At 41.7% G+C, this 17998-nt stretch overlaps 6 protein-coding genes across 9 annotated transcripts; 2 read left to right on the forward strand and 4 right to left on the reverse strand.

Annotated features, from left to right (window-relative positions):
• Positions 1-3: 3 nt before the first annotated feature.
• On the reverse strand, positions 4-942 carry LOC6584981 (ataxin-1-like). Its single transcript, XM_032732597.2, has 3 exons — positions 682-942; positions 389-611; positions 4-330 (listed from the first exon to the last, which is right to left on the reverse strand). Exons 1-3 carry the CDS (start codon positions 708-710, stop codon positions 4-6), a joined length of 579 nt encoding a protein of 192 aa, XP_032588488.1. The 5' UTR covers positions 711-942.
• Positions 943-1032: 90 nt separating this feature from the next.
• Positions 1033-2936, reverse strand: LOC6584982 (probable dolichyl pyrophosphate Glc1Man9GlcNAc2 alpha-1,3-glucosyltransferase). The gene is made up of 4 exons (XM_002010586.4): positions 2754-2936; positions 1762-2676; positions 1594-1704; positions 1033-1531 (listed from the first exon to the last, which is right to left on the reverse strand). The coding sequence occupies exons 1-4, from the start codon at positions 2819-2821 to the stop codon at positions 1078-1080; spliced, it is 1548 nt and encodes a 515-aa protein (XP_002010622.1). The 5' UTR covers positions 2822-2936; the 3' UTR covers positions 1033-1077.
• Positions 2937-3015: 79 nt separating this feature from the next.
• LOC6584983 (WD repeat-containing protein 18) lies at positions 3016-4597 on the forward strand. The gene is made up of 2 exons (XM_002010587.4): positions 3016-3857; positions 3927-4597. The coding sequence occupies exons 1-2, from the start codon at positions 3090-3092 to the stop codon at positions 4572-4574; spliced, it is 1416 nt and encodes a 471-aa protein (XP_002010623.1). The 5' UTR covers positions 3016-3089; the 3' UTR covers positions 4575-4597.
• Positions 4586-5133, reverse strand: LOC6584984 (UPF0184 protein CG14818). The gene is made up of 2 exons (XM_002010588.4): positions 4993-5133; positions 4586-4920 (listed from the first exon to the last, which is right to left on the reverse strand). Exons 1-2 carry the CDS (start codon positions 5069-5071, stop codon positions 4691-4693), a joined length of 309 nt encoding a protein of 102 aa, XP_002010624.1. The 5' UTR covers positions 5072-5133; the 3' UTR covers positions 4586-4690.
• A 256-nt stretch (positions 5134-5389) lies between these two features.
• LOC6584986 (5-demethoxyubiquinone hydroxylase, mitochondrial) lies at positions 5390-7221 on the forward strand. The gene is made up of 3 exons (XM_002010590.4): positions 5390-5501; positions 6433-6916; positions 6983-7221. Exons 2-3 carry the CDS (start codon positions 6443-6445, stop codon positions 7139-7141), a joined length of 633 nt encoding a protein of 210 aa, XP_002010626.1. The 5' UTR covers positions 5390-5501; positions 6433-6442; the 3' UTR covers positions 7142-7221.
• On the reverse strand, positions 5790-16385 carry LOC6584985 (protein shifted). Of its 4 annotated transcripts, XM_015161038.3 has the most exons (8): positions 16249-16385; positions 8888-9231; positions 8344-8601; positions 8074-8268; positions 7227-7427; positions 6296-6391; positions 6047-6235; positions 5790-5982 (listed from the first exon to the last, which is right to left on the reverse strand). In XM_015161038.3, exons 2-8 carry the CDS (start codon positions 9225-9227, stop codon positions 5960-5962), a joined length of 1302 nt encoding a protein of 433 aa, XP_015016524.1. In that variant the 5' UTR covers positions 9228-9231; positions 16249-16385; the 3' UTR covers positions 5790-5959. The 4 variants fall into 4 exon arrangements, with proteins under 4 accessions (XP_015016524.1, XP_032588486.1, XP_015016525.1 ...); XM_032732595.2 differs by lacking the exon at positions 16249-16385 and having other exon boundaries at positions 7227-7415; positions 8125-8268; XM_015161039.3 differs by lacking the exon at positions 16249-16385 and having other exon boundaries at positions 8125-8268.
• Positions 16386-17998: the final 1613 nt, after the last annotated feature.

Genomic DNA, 17998 nt, shown 5'->3' on the forward strand with positions numbered 1-17998 from the left:
TTGTCAATTTGCCATTTTGCCAATCAAATGTTGTGTATAGGCTGCCACAAGATTTGCCATCTCCGCATACACTTGATACGGATGCTGGGGCAGTGCTGCAGATTGACAGTTTGTCCATTGGGCTTCCAGTAGTGGAACAGGCTGAAGATCCAGAGCCTCCACCGGTGGCGGTGGTGGCTGCTCACGTTCCACCAACGAAAGGCAAATGTCACCGACCTGCAATTGCTGGCACTTTAGCTCGTAAAGATCAAAGCTCAATTGCGGGTTGCACGATGCCCAGCCCTGGCCATACACAAATAAAGGATGAGCCGATGCCACCTCCATGGTGACCTAGAACGGAGCACAAATTAAATCCAAATCAAATTCAATAAATGTGCAATGGCCGCACCTTCAAATGCTGCATATCATAGCTAAACGTAATCTTGTTCATATGCTCTGAGCTCCTGTCTATCTTGACCACCGTCGCCTCCTTGAGGTCGAATTGCGGACAACGCAACGCCGACTGAATGAAATCCTCGGTGCGTATGTCCTCCACACGGCGCAACACGCCCGTCGACAGCTCGATGTAGGTGCCTCTTCTGAAGCAGGCGCTCGCCTCAATGTCTTGAGGGCTGCAATTGATTCGAATCGTGATTATTTCATTAAACATTCGGCAATGTTTTGTCACTGGTGTGTGCGAACATTTTGTATGGGTTGTATGGATGCTCCATGGTTTTTCCGTCTTTGGCACGACCTGTTCGCTGCACTTGCAATAGAAGACTGACTCAATCTCTCACCCAGTTCGATTCATTCAATTGAATGTGGTGCTTTCCCTGGGCTTTCCAGGAACGTCACCCACTCGCCGACCATCGCTCACGCACTTCAATTTGTGTTTACCTGCCCAAGAGTGGCAGGTAGCTCAGGCACCGCCCGCAGGGCTCTACCTAGGTTTCTGGCTAACAGCCATTGTGTTGCTGCTGCGGCTGTTGCGCCAGGCGCCTTGAACCGGACACCCTAGAAATACACAAAACCGGCAAGGGAACGCAATTGCTCTTGGGTTGGCATGCATATTCGTATACACACATTTGTACACATTTTTTATTGGACTTTTCGTTTTCGCTTTGAGACTGAGGACTTGATTTGTGTGACGCGGCGACGCTTGCCAAAGCTCGGCGGCCACTGGAAGTCCATGGCGTAGAGATAGTAGCGCACATAGAAATAGGTCACGCCCAGCGCACAGTAGACGGAGGTGAGCAGCAGCGGCATGAACGGAAGCGACAAGTGCAGACCCAATAGCCGACTGATTATATGCTCGTAGATTGGAATGGCTATGAAGCCGTAGAAGTAGATCCACTCAAGTATATGGATGCTCGGCTTGGTCTTATACACACGCTCCAGCTGGCCATACATCATGGCCACGTAGGCCATGTAGAGCGAGTAGCGCGGCACCAGCAAATCCACATCGAAGAGCAGCGGGAACAGCGAAAAGTAGCCCGTGATGGCCAAGATGTACGCAAACTTGGCATCTCGATGATCAATCACGGCAAGCAGGCTGTGGATTGGACAACGAATTAATTGACAGTCTAGCCAAACTCAGAGACTTCCACTACTCACCACATGGGCAACAGGCACATGAGTATGGCCTTCTCGTGGACGTGCCAGCCGAACATGAAGGAGGAGCAGGCGCAGAGGACAATGGCGCGCATGAACACCAGTTTGGCTTGCCTGGCAATTGTGAGTCGTGGTTAGATGATGCAACAGTGAAACAGTTGGATTGCTTACTCTCTGGTGGGCGTGAGGAAGAGCTTCAGCAGTATGGGCAGCATAGAGAGTACAGTGAGTGCGAACGTAATGGACGGCGTGATTGTGGGCAGCACTATGTGCTGCACCTCCTGCACCAGCCCAGAGGTCGTGGAGGGCACATCGGGATCGCGACTTCTCCCCAAGACGCTGACAGCCACCTTATCGGCGGCATTATAGAGTGCCCAAATGTTGGGCGCCCAGTAGGCGTGTGTGAGGCCGCGCTTGAAGGGGAACAGGCGCGACATCAGCTGCGGCAACTGCTGCCAGAAGGGGCCAAAGGATAGTACGAATGGTGTAAGTCCCGCAGCGAGCAGCTTAATCGTATTCTGTACAAACTTTCCTTCGCCCAGGCAATAGAACTTCAGCAGATAGACAGCAAAGGCGGGCGCCACGTAAAGGAATATGTGCTTGAAGTTCAACAGGACGGCGAATGCAAATGCGCTCCACAAGTAGCGTTTCTTAATCATGGCACTTATGCTTAGGAACAGTATGCCAAATAGGAATCCATTGTATTGAAAGTGAATGTGATCTACAAAAATGAGACCTACATTCAGGAGGAGGAGCATGGAGCCAGCAATGTGCTTCTGTGTGGATTGTACGACACCAAGGGCGGCGAGGATACTGTGAACGCCTAGCATATAGATCAGATCCATTACAATTATAGAGCTGCGCTGGAAATACACCGTCGCCTCGGAGGCATAGTTTAGGTTCTGTACAATAAGCATTTTGGGATCAACATATTTGGCCACTTGTGAGAGCAGCCACTCGAAGTAGGCGAAAAAGGGCGGATAGTCCAGTGTCCATTCACTTGTTGCATCCAAATACCATCGGTTGATTGGTAAACTGTGTGTTATGGCCAACCAATTGCGATGCACTTCAAAATCCGTCGAATAGCTGCAAAGGAAATTGAAATTGAACTGAAATCACCAATTCTTGCCGGCCGGCAAACGCCACTTTAAAGTTATACTCACTAGGCGGGAAAGAGTAGCACTTTGAGTGCACTGCTTATGGCCACCAAATCCAAAAAGTAGCCACTCATATTGCTGCAATTAATGTTGACATCAGCTGGGGAACCATTTGAAAAGCTTCTATTCTTTAGTTTTTTAATAACACGCACGTTAACGTCGTTTGTGATGGTATTCTTTCTATTTTTCTTCAGTAAATATCGACTGTTCGCTGACCTATCGATGTTTGGTATTTTCAAGGCAGCCACAAGTTTTCGGTATTTTTAAGCGCAATTTGGATTGGATTTGAGCGTTTTGTTTACATCGTTCACCTGTAGGCACGTGGACTCTTCGTCTTTAATAATGGGAGACATTGGCGAAGCTTTATTTATAAGCACACTTAATAATGAGCGAGCATCCTGCTGCGTACAAGACCTGCGCACGGGAACGGATCTGATGCGTTACAAAGGCGGCGGCACGATGCAGCCGCACAGCCTCCAAATGCTCGAGGATCACTTTGTGATAGCAGCCAACAGTACGAAGCCTTTGTTGCATGTGTGGCCGATCAATGGGCAGGAACAGATGACCAGCATACGTTACGTGGTGCCCGGCAAGGTAAATGCCTTGGCCTTGACGCCAGACAGTGCCTATCTGGTCGCTGCCATACAGGAGACCATCTACGTGTGGCATCTGAATTCTGGGCGACTTCTCAACACGCTATCCAAGCATTATCAGCCCATCAATTGCATTCGCTTTACGGACAACGGCGAGCATTTTGTCACCGGCGGCAAGGATGGTGCCGTGCTTGTGTGGAGTTTAACACGTGCGGTTGCTCCCTTCGGAGGCGGCGACAGCGAGGAGAACGCTCCACTTTACAATTTCAATGACCATGGGCTAGCGGTGACTGATGTGCACATTGGGCTTGGTGGCATTCGCGCCTTCATGTACACCGTCTCCATGGACCGTTGCTGCAAGATTTATGATCTGAGTGACGGCACAATGCTCTTGAGCATCGTCTTTCCCGTCTCCCTGCACAGCGTGATCGTTGACAAACTAGAGACGAGCGTCTATGTGGGCACCAGTGAGGGTCAGGTGCTTGTTTTCCACATGGATAAAGTGCCGCGCATGAAGGTAAATACCAATAACATTGAAAGCTGTTTCATTTGAGTTTTCTACTATTTTCTTGACTGTCACCTACAGGAATACCATCTAGAGGAGGAGGAGAGCCAGGCATTTGTTGGCCACACCGCCGGCACAGCCATCACCTGTTTGGCTCTGTCTGTGAATGCGCAACAGCTGATCTCTGGTGGCGAGGACAAACAGGTGTGCATCTGGGATGTCGTCAGTCGGCAGCTGGTGAAGAGCATTTCACAGCCAGGCGCCATTACGAATTTGTATTTGCGCCTCATAAGCACATCCCGATTTCATCCAGGTCCCAAGGAACAAAAATCATTTGCCGACAATCTGAAGCGTATGATTAGTCCCGATGATGACGATGATTGCATCGAGCTGCTCATCACAGAGGAGTATCCAAAGGCACCCAAATTCCTCGAGCCAAACTTTGACAACAGCTACGATGGCAGTGCCGGAAACTTTGTCAGCCTTTCAGATGACTACGAGGACGTTGCGATGAGCGAGCCAGAAGAGGAGTCATCTGCTGTTTATGCGGAAATGCCAGAAGCTGCTGCCAGTGCTCTACAAGTGGAACTCGCGGAGCTGCGCGCTGAGAATGCGCGACTCAAGCTGGACGCTAAGCGCCTAAAGGACGTTAATATTAAAGATCAAATTGTGACACCTGTACAAAGTGGCAAACCGCCAAAGAAAGACAAAAAACCTCGAAAAAAATAAATTTATAAGGATTTGATTTACAATTATGTTATGTTATCATATATTTTTTGTTTATAACCAATAAATGTTTTGTGGAAACAAATTGCTATAACTAGCAAAGAAACAAAATTGTGGGCTTAATTGATATGTGAGCTGGGTGGATTTTCGTCACCCGGCTGACTGTCCATGTCATCATCCTCGCTCTGCTCACCAGAAGCGCTGTCATTTTCCTGCGCCAGTTGACGACGTATTTCGCGATTCGAGTCGAGGAGCTCGCGTAGCTGCGACAAAATGTCTTCAGTACGTTGCTCCACAGCGTCCAAGGCACAACTTAGAGCATCAAGGCTCTGATTGACATCCTCCATCTCTGCAAGACGCAATACCACATGTTAAGTGCCTAAATATATGTATATATTTTATCTATGTATTAGCATATTACCCTGGAGATCAGCCTCTGGAACATTGGTATTGTCCGAATCGCCAGGGGACAGCGGATCGTGATTGTTTCTGGGAGGCATCGTTGTTATTGCTGCTAAAACAAAACGTCAGCTGACTTTTGCTTGATTAATAAGGCAAACATAGGCGTATGCATAGCTATGACCAAAGGGGTTCCATTTTGTCTCATTTGCTCACAATTTATAACAAACAAGGGAACTATTTTTGTAGAAATATTTAATTTTCATTAGCTTTCCGAAACATAATAAAAGTTAATAAAAATATTGACGATCCTCTGCCAAGCCCTAACTACGCCCATGCCTGGCGGTGACGTTTATTTCGATCAACTTATCGATGAATTTTTCAAATAAAGGCAATTTTATTGCTACTTCAACATACGTTTTACAGCACTGACTGTCAATCAGCCGGCTATAATAACAATATATAGCAAACACACACACATTCTGGTGACTGTTGCATAAAATTTAGATTGAACACTTTTACCTGGTACAAGTAAGTCGTTGCGGCATAAAAACACATGTGCATATTGTCATTGAACGGCTTGTATTTATGGCCACAATACACACACACACACACACACACACAAACAACCATTGCCACTTCACAGCGAACAGTTAACAATAAATTGTGTGTTGTTTGCTTTCGGTGTACGTGCTCAGCCAAATGGAGAGGCCTAAGATAATATACATAATTAAATACGCCATAACAACAATATACGCCTATAATTAATTAGATTTTTGCTTATTCTTTTTTATTTAAAAGTTTTAAATTACAAAAAAATTTGTATCACAATTAGTATTATTTTATTTTGTCCATTACATTTTAAATAGTATAATTGTTGTTGTTGTCGCTGTTGATATTGATGCTGTAGAGCCCAATTGTTGCTTTCTATTGCTATGTGGTTATGTTACATGTCACATTTTTATGCCGTTTGGGGCCCAGCTCCACGCTCAATGCGCACGATTCGGAAAGCCTGAAAAATGTAAATGGAATGAAGTTGGACGTACAGGCATGCGTCTCTCGTGGCGGCCACTTACGTCGTCGACAGTGATATCCAGTGTGGCACTTGCAGTCCTTGTTGCCCCGGCAGCTGCCCTTGCTGCACTTGCAGGTGGAGCGCTGTTTCCGGCCAATTTCGCAGTGATCGCCGCGCAAGCCATTCGGACAGCGGCATAGATTGTTGCCAATGCAGCGACCCCCGTTTTTACAGGGTATTACGCACTTGGCTAAAGGGATTTGGGATATATTTAACCTATATCTAGCTGACCTTAGTTAATTGCACTTACAGTATTCACAGTGCAGGCCGTAGTATCCCTTGGAGCATTGGCATTTGTCCTTTTGTATGCATTTGCCGCCATTCAAGCACTTCTCCTTGCAAATACCTGCAATGGGATAGTTATTAATCGATTGTTGTTGCTTGCAGGCTTCAGAAGATGTATCGCAGGACGGGTCTACAATTGATTCGCATGGCTATGCCACCGGCAAGACGTGGCCAGGCGAACAGCACGCAACAGCAGCAACAGACGCCACCACCATTGCGGCCACGCGCCAACGCCTTGACGGATGAGATAATCCGTGTGGATCATGCGGGCGAACTGGGCGCCGATCGCATCTATGCCGGTCAGATGGCCATATTGGGCAACGGGCCCATGGGCAAGACCATTGAGCATATGTGGGAGCAGGAGAAGGGCCATCGCAAACAGTTCGAGCAGCTGATCCAGCAGCATCGTGTGCGTCCCACCATAATGGCACCCATTTGGAATGTGGCCGCATTTGCGCTGGGCGCCGGCACAGCGCTGCTGGGCGAAAAGGCGGCCATGGCGTGCACTGTGGCCGTCGAGACCGTCATTGTGGAGCACTACAATGATCAGCTGCGTCAGATCATGGAATCACCCAATCCGGATAAGGTAAGTGAAGCGCAAGACAAAGGGAATCTAATAACAGTTCCATACTGATAAATATTCTTCGTTTAGGAGCTGCTGGCGACAATCACAAAGTTCCGTGACGAGGAACAGGAGCATCACGACACGGGCATCGATTGTGGTGCCGAACAGGCGCCCTTCTACAAGGCCATTACCGAGGTCATTAAATTTGGATGCAAGACGGCCATAGCCATATCGAAAAAGATCTAAGCTCTAACATCGAAATGTTGCGTGCGTGTGTTTGTTTAGTTATAGAAGCTTAAGCATTAAAGATACATTCTGTTAAAGTACTTACCGCCCTCGCACTGTGTGCCCTGATAGCCCTCCGGACAGGTGCACACCGACGGAGCCGTGCAATTACCGCCGTGCATGCACTGCGGAAAGCAGAAGGCCGTCTCACAATATTGGCCCATATAGCCGACGTTGCACTTGCAGATGTGATGCTCGTTGCAATATCCGTTCTTGCCGCACTTCAAACTGCATTCTGGATCGGGAACTTAAGTTGTTTTTAGTTTAGTTCAGATTGCTTTTGATTCGGCTCGTGTGTGTGTGTGTGTGTGTGTGTGTGTGTGTGTGTTTGATAAGTGTGTACATAAGCATTGAAGTGGATTGGATTGCAATTAAGCTTGGCAAGAGTTGTTCGAATTATGAATATGAATATACGAATAAGTGCACAGCAGAGAACATAATGTGTGACAGACAGAGAGAAAGAGAGAGAGAGAGAGAAGGAAAAAACAAAGACAATGCATCAGAGCCAAGCAGAAGTCCCACGCACACCAAATCATTCCTCACATTCGATATGGAGTGGGGGAGGCAGGGCAGAAGCAGACATAAGGAATCTAAGGTAGAGTGGAAGCTGTGCTCAACAGTTGTGGGCGTAAGCAATGGCTTTACATATGTACATCAATCCGAAAGGCATTAGCGACAGAGTGATCAAATGTGATTACAGTAGAAATCGCTTAAGACTTTAGCTCTATATATGTATGTATGTATATACTACATAAAAGTGTATGTATATTCAATTTCAATTCAATTAATAGAAGAAGAGAAATGTTTTCACACAGTTTTCGTTCTTAAGCGCTTTCCACGTGTAGTTTGTAAAGTTGATATAAAGCATTAAATTGACTTTTCATATACACTACCTTGCAAAGTTGTTAGTGAAGTAGGGTTGGAAGCGTCTATATCATACACACCTCTATGTGCGCATTCCTTTTTAAAGTTAAGACGTATGGGTGTGCCCGATAGGGAGGCATTCTTGCGAGTCTGTATCTTCAGGCCCACATTGAATGATGCCGTGCCCGAGCTGTTTCCGGTACAGGGCAGGAATATGCTAAAATCTAGCTTAGATAGATATCAAATGGGCCACATTGGTGCGCCAGCTGCCATAATGGATTGACTCTGATTGCACTTACTTTTCTGCTCCTGCGGTATGCGACCCCGTTTGCTGATCGACAGCGTCGGTGCCTTCAGTATGCTGGCGTCCATCGTTTGTAGTCGATCGAAATCGTAGAAATACTTGCGTCTGCCCGATTTCCAGGTGAAGTTCACATAGTTCACCTCCGATGGTATCACCAGATAGCTATAGACTGTCGTGTCGCGCATTTCGTTCGTCACCCGACCATTGTGTATGGCATAGATGCGATCTGAGTAGCCCTGTGGAAAGTAGAGAGCTGCAAGGATTGTCAGTTGAGCGGTGCAACGGTTCAGATTTACACACAATTCAAAACGAAAGCGGTTCGCGCTCTAACCCATAACCGGTCAAGTTTCGAATCGGTTAAGTTATGCTGCTGTTAACCAACATAAAATGCAAGCTCAGTGAACAGGCTCAAAGTGCAACTGTTCCAGAACTAGTTAGATTCATTTTCAAACATATGCTAATTGCCTGTCGAACCAGTTTTAACCGACCTTAGGAACCGAACCGAACTGTTCACAGTGCTGCAAATTGATCGAACTCACCGCTTAACATCTTGAGCTGCTGTTCGTTGATCCACAGCGATATGCCATGCTCCTCCAGACGATTGTGGCGATTATGATTGCCCTGATGTTTCTTCCGCGGACCACGCCGATGGCCATGACCAGCGCCGATGCTGCTGTCACTGTCCGCCAAGTTATCAAAGCCATCGACATCTCCATTGCTGTGATTCTCCTCCGAGCTAGCTGAATCACCTCGCCTGTTGTTGTTGTTGTTGCGATTGTGATGCTGCCGACACTCCAGCTGGCCAATGCACAGCAGTGTCTGCACAATTAGCACCAGATAGACGCACTTGACCAACCAACTGAATTCCTGCTCTGGCATATTTCTAATAATGCAACGACGAGAAAAAGAAAGGAAAATAAACAATTTGTGAAAATATTAATAGGAAAATCCAAAGGCAATGCTGCAGACTATTCTCATGCAAATCAATTTCATTAGCATGCAATCAATGATATTTGATTATTTGCATTTCCATTTCCATTTGTTTACTTTCCATTTACCCCCGCCCCAGTGCAGGCAACGAAGTGCCGCATTCGCAAATATTGTGTTAAGTATTCATCAAATAGTCGCGCTTTAAAACCTGATATCCATGTGAGTGTGTGTGTGTGTGTTTGTATTTTGCACACTTATTGATATATCATTATAGTTAGCATGCGCCTCAATCAGTTTGATATCACTTCACATACATACATAGGCCAACTGCGTCTCATTGATCATTCCAATTGGAATCACAAAGAATCCAATAACTGAATCTAGTTGGACACATTCATATGTACATATATACATATATCTCTCTATATACATACATACATATATATCAGATATAAAGTATGCTCTTTGTCTAAGCTCTCAACAGTTGACTTCAATTATTGACTTTGGCCCTCGATAACTATTTTTACCGTTATAGCAAAGAACTTTTCTTATAAGACACAAATCCAATGGGAATATTTGTGTGATAACGACTATAAATAAAATATATGATATATAATATAAAATAAAATATCTTTAAATATTATTATTCCCATATTTTTTATCTATAAATGTAAATATATTTCAATATGTATTTATTGAGAATTAATATAAAACTAAAACGGTTGGATATGTAAATATATTTCTAAGAAAGCTTAGTCAGATATAGCCAAGGATTAGAAAAAAAGTACGGTTCATAAAGAGCAGAATGAAACTCTACTCAAAAATAGAAAAACCAAAAAAATAGACATGTAATTGTAAAACATGTAAAAACAATCTAAGAGCTAAGACTCAGTCTTCAGCATACCCAACCAAAGCAAAAAAAAAGGGGTATTAAACACAAACGCTCGAGCGTTAATGAAAACTGCAGCTGAGACCAATGAGCTGCTGATACGAGCTACCAAGAGGCTAAGAGGCTGAGAGGCTGTGAGTCTCAGAGGCTGTGGGTCCACGAGTCGAAGAGTCAAAGAATCGAAGGCAGAGAGCAGGTACAAAGTTGTTAGCACTTGGTGTTGGTGCTGTGTAAAAAGTTGGTCCAGGGGCTAACGAGGGGCTGAACCCAGGCGACAGACAACGCAGAAATTAAAAAAATTAAGAGAAACAAAAAAAAAAAGAAATAAAAATGCAGACAGAGGCAGACAGAGAGTCGGAGAGCCAGACAGGAACACTTGCCTGGCCAAAGATACACATTAATATATATATATATATATATATGTATGTATATAGATATGTGTGTTGTCTGTGTGAACGAAACGGAGGGCCAAGAAAACATGTTAAGGTGTCTTAATAAGATCAAACATGGCGATTATGAGGAATTACTTGAAGATAATGACATCTGGTTATACCATAAATGCACGAGCATTCAAATGCCAATGCATTGAGCTTGTGCAGTTTATGTGAAAGGGCAAAGCCAAGTTAAGTAATCCCATCAGTCAGGCACTTGGTATAGAAACCTGATCAATTTTAATTGATTATGGGGCTTTGAGGTTAGGTTTTGTGTTGCAAAACGTTTTGCAACACAGTAATAAAAAAAAAAACGTAGCTTCATTTATGCTTCAATTAAACTCGTCCCGGCTGCCTCGACTGTGATCTCTTGCCCGACTGACTTAATTAGTCCGGAATGCGTTTTGCACCCACGATTTTCCTGGGAAGCTGTAGATGGATTTTGATTGCTTGTGGCGGAAGTGCTGCGACTCTTAAAAAATTATAATAAATACAAATTGGAATTTGAAAGACAACCATGACTAAAAAAAAGAAAAAGAACAAGAAAAACAACGCAATATGCGAGACATGATTTAGTTATAAAAATAGCTGGCATCATTTGCCTCGACTTTTTCAATAGAATTCTATCTGTAGGAATTTAATGTCCCAATGATAAGCGCTACACACATATGATGCGATTGCTGATTAGCCGTTAGCTACAAGTGCACAAACATAAAACGTGACCCCACAGACCCAAAGCATGGCCAAGTCACATGCCGGCGATCGTATTGTCGTTTAGAGCTGCGATACACTGGACGTAGCCAATCTGATCACAGCTAAATTTAGAATGTAAACAAATTGAAGTTCCAAAACATAAAGCCAGCTGTTCAAGGTGTGATCTACATAGACAGTGTTGAAAAATGCAAAAAAAAACGAAGCTGATATCTATTAAAATAGTAACAGAAAATTACTATGCTATATCAAATATATTTAACTTGGTTAGAAATTGCTTAAGACAGCAATAGAACTTAGCTAGTCTCATTAATATACATACATCATTATCGGTAATACTATTTACTATTTATTTTTATTGCTCAGATTTTAGTGAGACTCATCCACAAAGTATGCTAAGTCACAGTTTCTCTCTAAACATCGATACCTAGCATCTAATTGTATACACCTCATATCTGACAGATTTGATATAGATATGGGTAAATCAGATATATATCAAGATAGAATATGACTAAGATAATAATAGATCTGATATAGGCAGGCCTGAACATATACAGATTAGATGTACCTAATATCAGATATATGGGATCAAATACATATAAAATGTGATATAGGTAGGTCTCATTTGGATATTGACCTGATAGATAGGTAGATCGAATATAAATTGATCTGAAACACATAAGATCTAGTAAAGATAGATTCCATATAGGTAGATGCGATATGGATATACATATCTAATATACCAAAGTTGTGATATAAGATGAACTCTAATACATAAGATCTAATACATACATATATGTAGATCTGATAAATATTAATATACCTAAGATAACATTTAGATACTCTTCATATATTGCCTTATCAGAAATTCTGATTTTCAAGATGAATGACAAAAACCAAAGCAAAAGCCAATTGGCAAGGCTTAAAGTAAATTCAATTGAGCCGTTACTCATTCAATTGTGTCACAATCCCAACCACTCATTCCCACAATCATAATTACAATCATAATCATATCCTAAAAACGCTGAATGCCAGCGAATGGCTCAGGGAACACGCTCCAAGCAGGCAGCCCGATGATATGAAGACATAAATTTACTTCAAATAAATGCCCATATATTTGGGTATATGTATGGCTGTCCGATCTATACATAATTGCTTTGACAGCAGAGACAACAGGCAGCAGAAAAGGAGCGATTAACATTTTAGCGTGAAACCGAAGACAGCAGCAGCAGCAACAATTTGTTTGCTCTTTACGATTATTGCCTTTCTCACACCTTATTACCAAGAAAATAAAGAAGCAACAACAACAGCAACTGAGAGGCGACAATGAAATGTGAAAATAAAAAAAAAAGTCAGTCAGTCAGTGAGAACAAGAAGCAGACTAGACCAAAGAGACGAAGAGACGGAGAGGCTGAGAGGCTGAGAGGCTGAGGGACGGCGAGACGGCCGGACTGGATGTCAAGACAAGTTCAGCTTGGGTTTTTGGACCTGGTCAGCGGCAAACGGAAGAGCTGTGGAAATCGCACGCACACACAAACAAACACTCACACGCACGCACACACATACTGATATATATATGTCTCTTTAGGGAAAAAAGGGCGACTAACCGGGCACTCGAACTCGAGCAGTTTGTTAAGAGGGGCACAAACAGAGGCGATCATAAACAATCTATACACAATATAAATGACAACAAAAACAAGAAATCACACACACACACACACACATACATACACACTTGACGTTGTGTAAGAAGAGGCAGCAGAAATTGTTGCCAAAAGGAGTCGACAGACGCTAACTGAATATGAAGCAAGCGAGAACAATGGCCAAAAGGCTGGCACAGCTCGAGGCCAAGCGTGGCGAGAGGAGGCGAGGCGAGGCGTGGCAAGGCTCAATTCACTTGGCTACCGATTAAAACGATGCTAACAACAACACGAAAGAAGAAGCAGCCGCAACACAAGTGACCAACACTTGCAGTCGTGTTTGCTTAATGAAACACAGCAACAACACTTGAAGAAGAAGAAGCAGATGCAGAAGCAGATGCAGAAGAGGAGAGAAAAAACACCTTCAGCAAATACTCGCCAATAGGCAGCGAAACAGGCAGCCAGCCAGAAAATCCACAGATCGGGTATATACGACCATATGATGATCTACCTAACTCCAGTTGGGCGAATGATTTAGCTCAGTATTTAATATAACAATACATATATTTTTGTAGAGCAGTATAACAGTTGAACAGTATAACAGCAGAAAACTATGGCTATATAGCAGCAGATCTGTATATCAGTATAATAGCTGTATAGAAGCTGAACTGTATAACAGTATAACTGCAGATTAGTATGACAATAGCAATAAAACTATATACAAATATGTAAAAAAATGGTATAACATTATTACAATATAACTGTTTAACGGGAAACTAGCATAGCAGTATACCGTAATAATAAAAAGCTGTATATCCGTATAATAATACACATGTATAACATTCAATCTGTATATTATAAAAGGATACAAATATAAACGTATAACTATAAAATTGTATTCCAGTATAACAGTCGTACTGTATAACAGAAGAACAGAACTGTTTATCCGTTAGCAACAACATAATGGTAATCTATCAGAAGAACTATATAATAGTATAACAGTAATAGCTCAGTACTAGTATAACAGTATAGCTCAGTAGCTTAGCAGTATAACTGTATATTAGAATACGTATATAATCATAAGTATAATAGCACAATAGTATAAAAGGATAACAGCTTAAAATATAGCAGTGTATCGGTAAAAACAAAGTAAATCATATTTATCAGTATAATTTAAGAGTAATAGCTGCAATGATGCCAAAGAATTGCCCACTTAGTAGGCTTATAATAAGCTGAGAAGAAAGAAGGACAAAGATCAAATGTGTTGAACTTCAACCTCAAGTTCAACTCCAAGTTCAACTTCAAGCTCAAGTTCAAAGTTTACGAAAGGGGAAAGCCTTGCTCATGAGCTTTAAGCAGCAGACTCGGCTTCAACCGTTAAGTGAAGATCCATAATGTTCCAGACGATTCCCGTATACTTATACTTATATACTTATACTTATATACATACATATATAGTCTTAATGTACATTTTGAATGATCTTGGCCATGTGCCCAATGATCAGCCAGTGCGAAGAAGATAGAGGTTAACACACACACATACACACACATACATGCACATGCACACGGCTAGCAACAGCAAAGACTGTCTTCAAGTGGGCTCAAGTACCGCTGTCAACGTCTACGTCGCCGTCGCCGTCGACGTCAGCATCGCTGCCAGCGTCCAGTGCAGCGCGCGGCGAGACAAGCAGGCTGGCCAAAACACAGCGACAGACGCAGCGGGACGTGTTCGGCTGCAGAGGGTGCTGTGCCACAGCGAGAAAGAGATGCAGCTAGAGAGGAGGAGGAGGCGGGCGGGGGTCGGGACTCGGGGGGGACTGGTAGTGGGACACGTTGTTCAATCGGACAGACGCGCAGACGTGCAGACGCGCAGCCACAGCAACAGCAGCAGAAGCTACTTCACAGAAACAGAACTCTGATTTCTGTTTTTTTTTTTTTGCGCTTGTGTGCAGCAACTTTGTGTGTGTGTGTGTGAGTGCTGTATAGCATCTTGATCGAGGAGTTTTGCACACCAATCCATTTGTTTGCTGTGCTTGCTGGCAGACAAGTGGCCCGGCCGGCCGGCTGACTGGATGGCTGGATGGCTGGATGGCTGGCTGGCTGGCTGGCTATCTGGCTGGTTGGCTGGTTGGCCTACCAACAAGCCAAGGTGTCAGCGCAGCGCAGCAACAGCGGCACCGGTTGTTAGCCACTGAAGTGCTGCTCGAGTGTGAGGCGGAGGCGGGCTTACGGGGCGGCGGGTCAATCAAGGGGTGTCTGTGTGGACAATGACTTTCACGCTTTTCAAGCGCGCCAAAACGCAAACACAGCGAGCAAGGCAAGTAAATGCATATACAAAAAAAAAATAAATAAATAAATAAATACATGTACATAAATACATACATACATACGTATATGTATATGTACAACAAGTACAGGCAACCAACAAACGGCTATGATACACTGCATCCGGCTCCATACAAAAATACACAATTTAAAATGAATACACTGAACGCCAAAAAAAAAGTTATATTTTAGCCAAATAAATAAATTAGACATATAATAGGCTTTTTCATTTCCATTAAACAGTATTTAAAAAACTTTTTATTCCAGACTTATAATACAACTTGGCCTAGCACTAATTTTGTTCAGTGTACAAAATATGCAAGTACTTATGCTTTGAGGATCACGTAGTTCACAAGCTCAGCTGATTATTGAAGCTGAGCTTCAAAGCTTTAGTGCTCCTTCTCACTCACTCACTCACACACGCACACATGCAGCAGTAACAGTTCAGGGTCACTAGCAGCAACAACAACACGCAAAAAGGGTTCGAATCGAGACATTACGTAATTTATTGACAATTCGCTTGTTAGCCGGCATCGCCATTTGTCGCCAGGAAGCTTGCAACATGCAACCTGCAACATGCAACATGCCTCATCAACATAATCATAAACATAAACATCATCGTAAATGTTATCATCGTCCCGGAGCGTTCGTTAAAGGCAATCAACTAAATTGAAGGCATATTAATTGAACGATCATTGGGCAACGATTGAAATCGATTCAGATTTAACCGTTGCAAGCGGCGGGCAATAGTGTTGCGGGCTATTTGTTGTTGTTGTTGTTGTTTTTACGGCGCGCTCTTTTTCTTGCCATTTTGGCGCAATAAATTATTGCTTAAATTTCACACACTTTACTCCTCTTTTTGCATATTTATCATTTTTAAGCAATTTTATATTTTATTTAAAAATTATTAAATAAATAAATCACACACACGCACGCGCATACAATATTAGTGTAAACATTTCATATTTATTTACATTGGCTTAATTCATTAAAGTAACTGCAACAACAACCAAAAAAAAAACGTGAATGTTCTTTCTCAATTTTTGCAAAATTCGTTAGCAGAGAGGACTACGCGAGTAGTACCGTTCGAAACCGTTGACGAGTATTAACTTTTTGTTGGTGTACTGCTGCGCAGTGTGACCGATGTCCACGAACGATCAAAAACGGCAAAATACTAAATGCAGGCAGTGATCCAGTGAGTGCACCTGTTGAATACCAACTTTACTGTTAATTAGCAGAACACTGTGAGCTCCACAGCAAATTCAATTAACTGCCATGTTAACTTAACGGCTTTTATATTAAGGCACTAACCATATAACAAAAATGGTTAGGATCCTAAGTTAATGTAAAGATTATAAAAACACTTGATTAAAGGAAAAATACATTTATTTTGTAGCTATTTCTTTTTTTATGTTTTTCTTACATATAAATGTATAACATTTAGTTACAAATACATTTACAATTAAAAATTGCTCTACTTTGGGAAAAACGAAAGTACAATTACATGACAATATATATATATATAACTAATCAGTTAGGTTAAACATATATATATAAAAAAAAAAAAATACATTAAACAATAAACAGAAAAAAAAAATAAAAATTTAGTTTAGCTTAGTTGTATGTAATTTTTTGTTTTTTGTTTTATTTTTTTAGTTTAGTTTAGTTTTTAAATTGTAATATCTTTAAAGTTTTGTAGGTTTACAATTACATTTACAATACATACATAATAAAAAAAATTGTTTTTGTGTGTGAGAGTTATTAAAAACTGGTAACTGATGTTTGTTTTTTCTTTCTCAATTTTTGTTGTTTTTTTTTTTTTCTTTTGAAATATACATCAAAAATGTTATTATAATAGGCACATACAAAGCAATGACTAAATCAGATATATGTATATATGTATATATATATGTGTGTGTGTACATAGGTTGGTAGCATTAAATTTTGATTAGGTTTTTAGGTTCGCGTTTCATTTTCATGTGTACATAGCTAAAGTATATAGCGCATATAGTATATGGTATATAGTATATAATAGTATATGTACGTATATGTGTGTAGGTGTGGGTGTGTATGGGTTGGGGTGTGCATGCAACTTGGCTAAAAGTTTTTTCGTTTACAACAAATTTCTATAAGCGTTACATACGAACATGCATATACATATGTATATGTATATATATATATATATATATATGTAGCTTTTGTTTTAGATACATGAAATAGTACTACATATATACCTAAAGACAGTCTTGTTTCTATGTGCGTGAGTGTGTGTGTGTGAGAGTAAGTGTATGTATGTGTGTGTATATATAGCACAGTTGGAATATACATAGAATGCAAAATGAACAAAAACAAAACAATTTGTATATTTTAGAAGTATATAAATATGTATGTGTGTGTGTGGGTATGAATACATATGCCTATATATGCACACATATAAATAAATGTTTGTTTTGTTTAATAAAGTTTTCTCGCTTAGCTTAACTAATGTACACTTTTTGTTTGTATAGAGCTTTAATAGATTTCATTTTGTTTGTTTTTATGCAACGGAATTTCTATATATATATAATATATATGTATATATAATTGCTGTATATATATAAATATTTAGTTGGCTATATGCATAAAAAGCAATTTGTATTTGATTTAACTTTTCAAGTTGTTTCGTTTAATTGAGTGTATATATATATATATATATGTATGTGTGTGTATGTCAATGCCAAATGA

Source organism: Drosophila mojavensis, unplaced genomic scaffold (assembly GCF_018153725.1).
Source record: "Drosophila mojavensis isolate 15081-1352.22 unplaced genomic scaffold, ASM1815372v1 contig_136, whole genome shotgun sequence".
Classification (NCBI taxonomy): Eukaryota; Metazoa; Arthropoda; class Insecta; order Diptera; family Drosophilidae; genus Drosophila; species Drosophila mojavensis.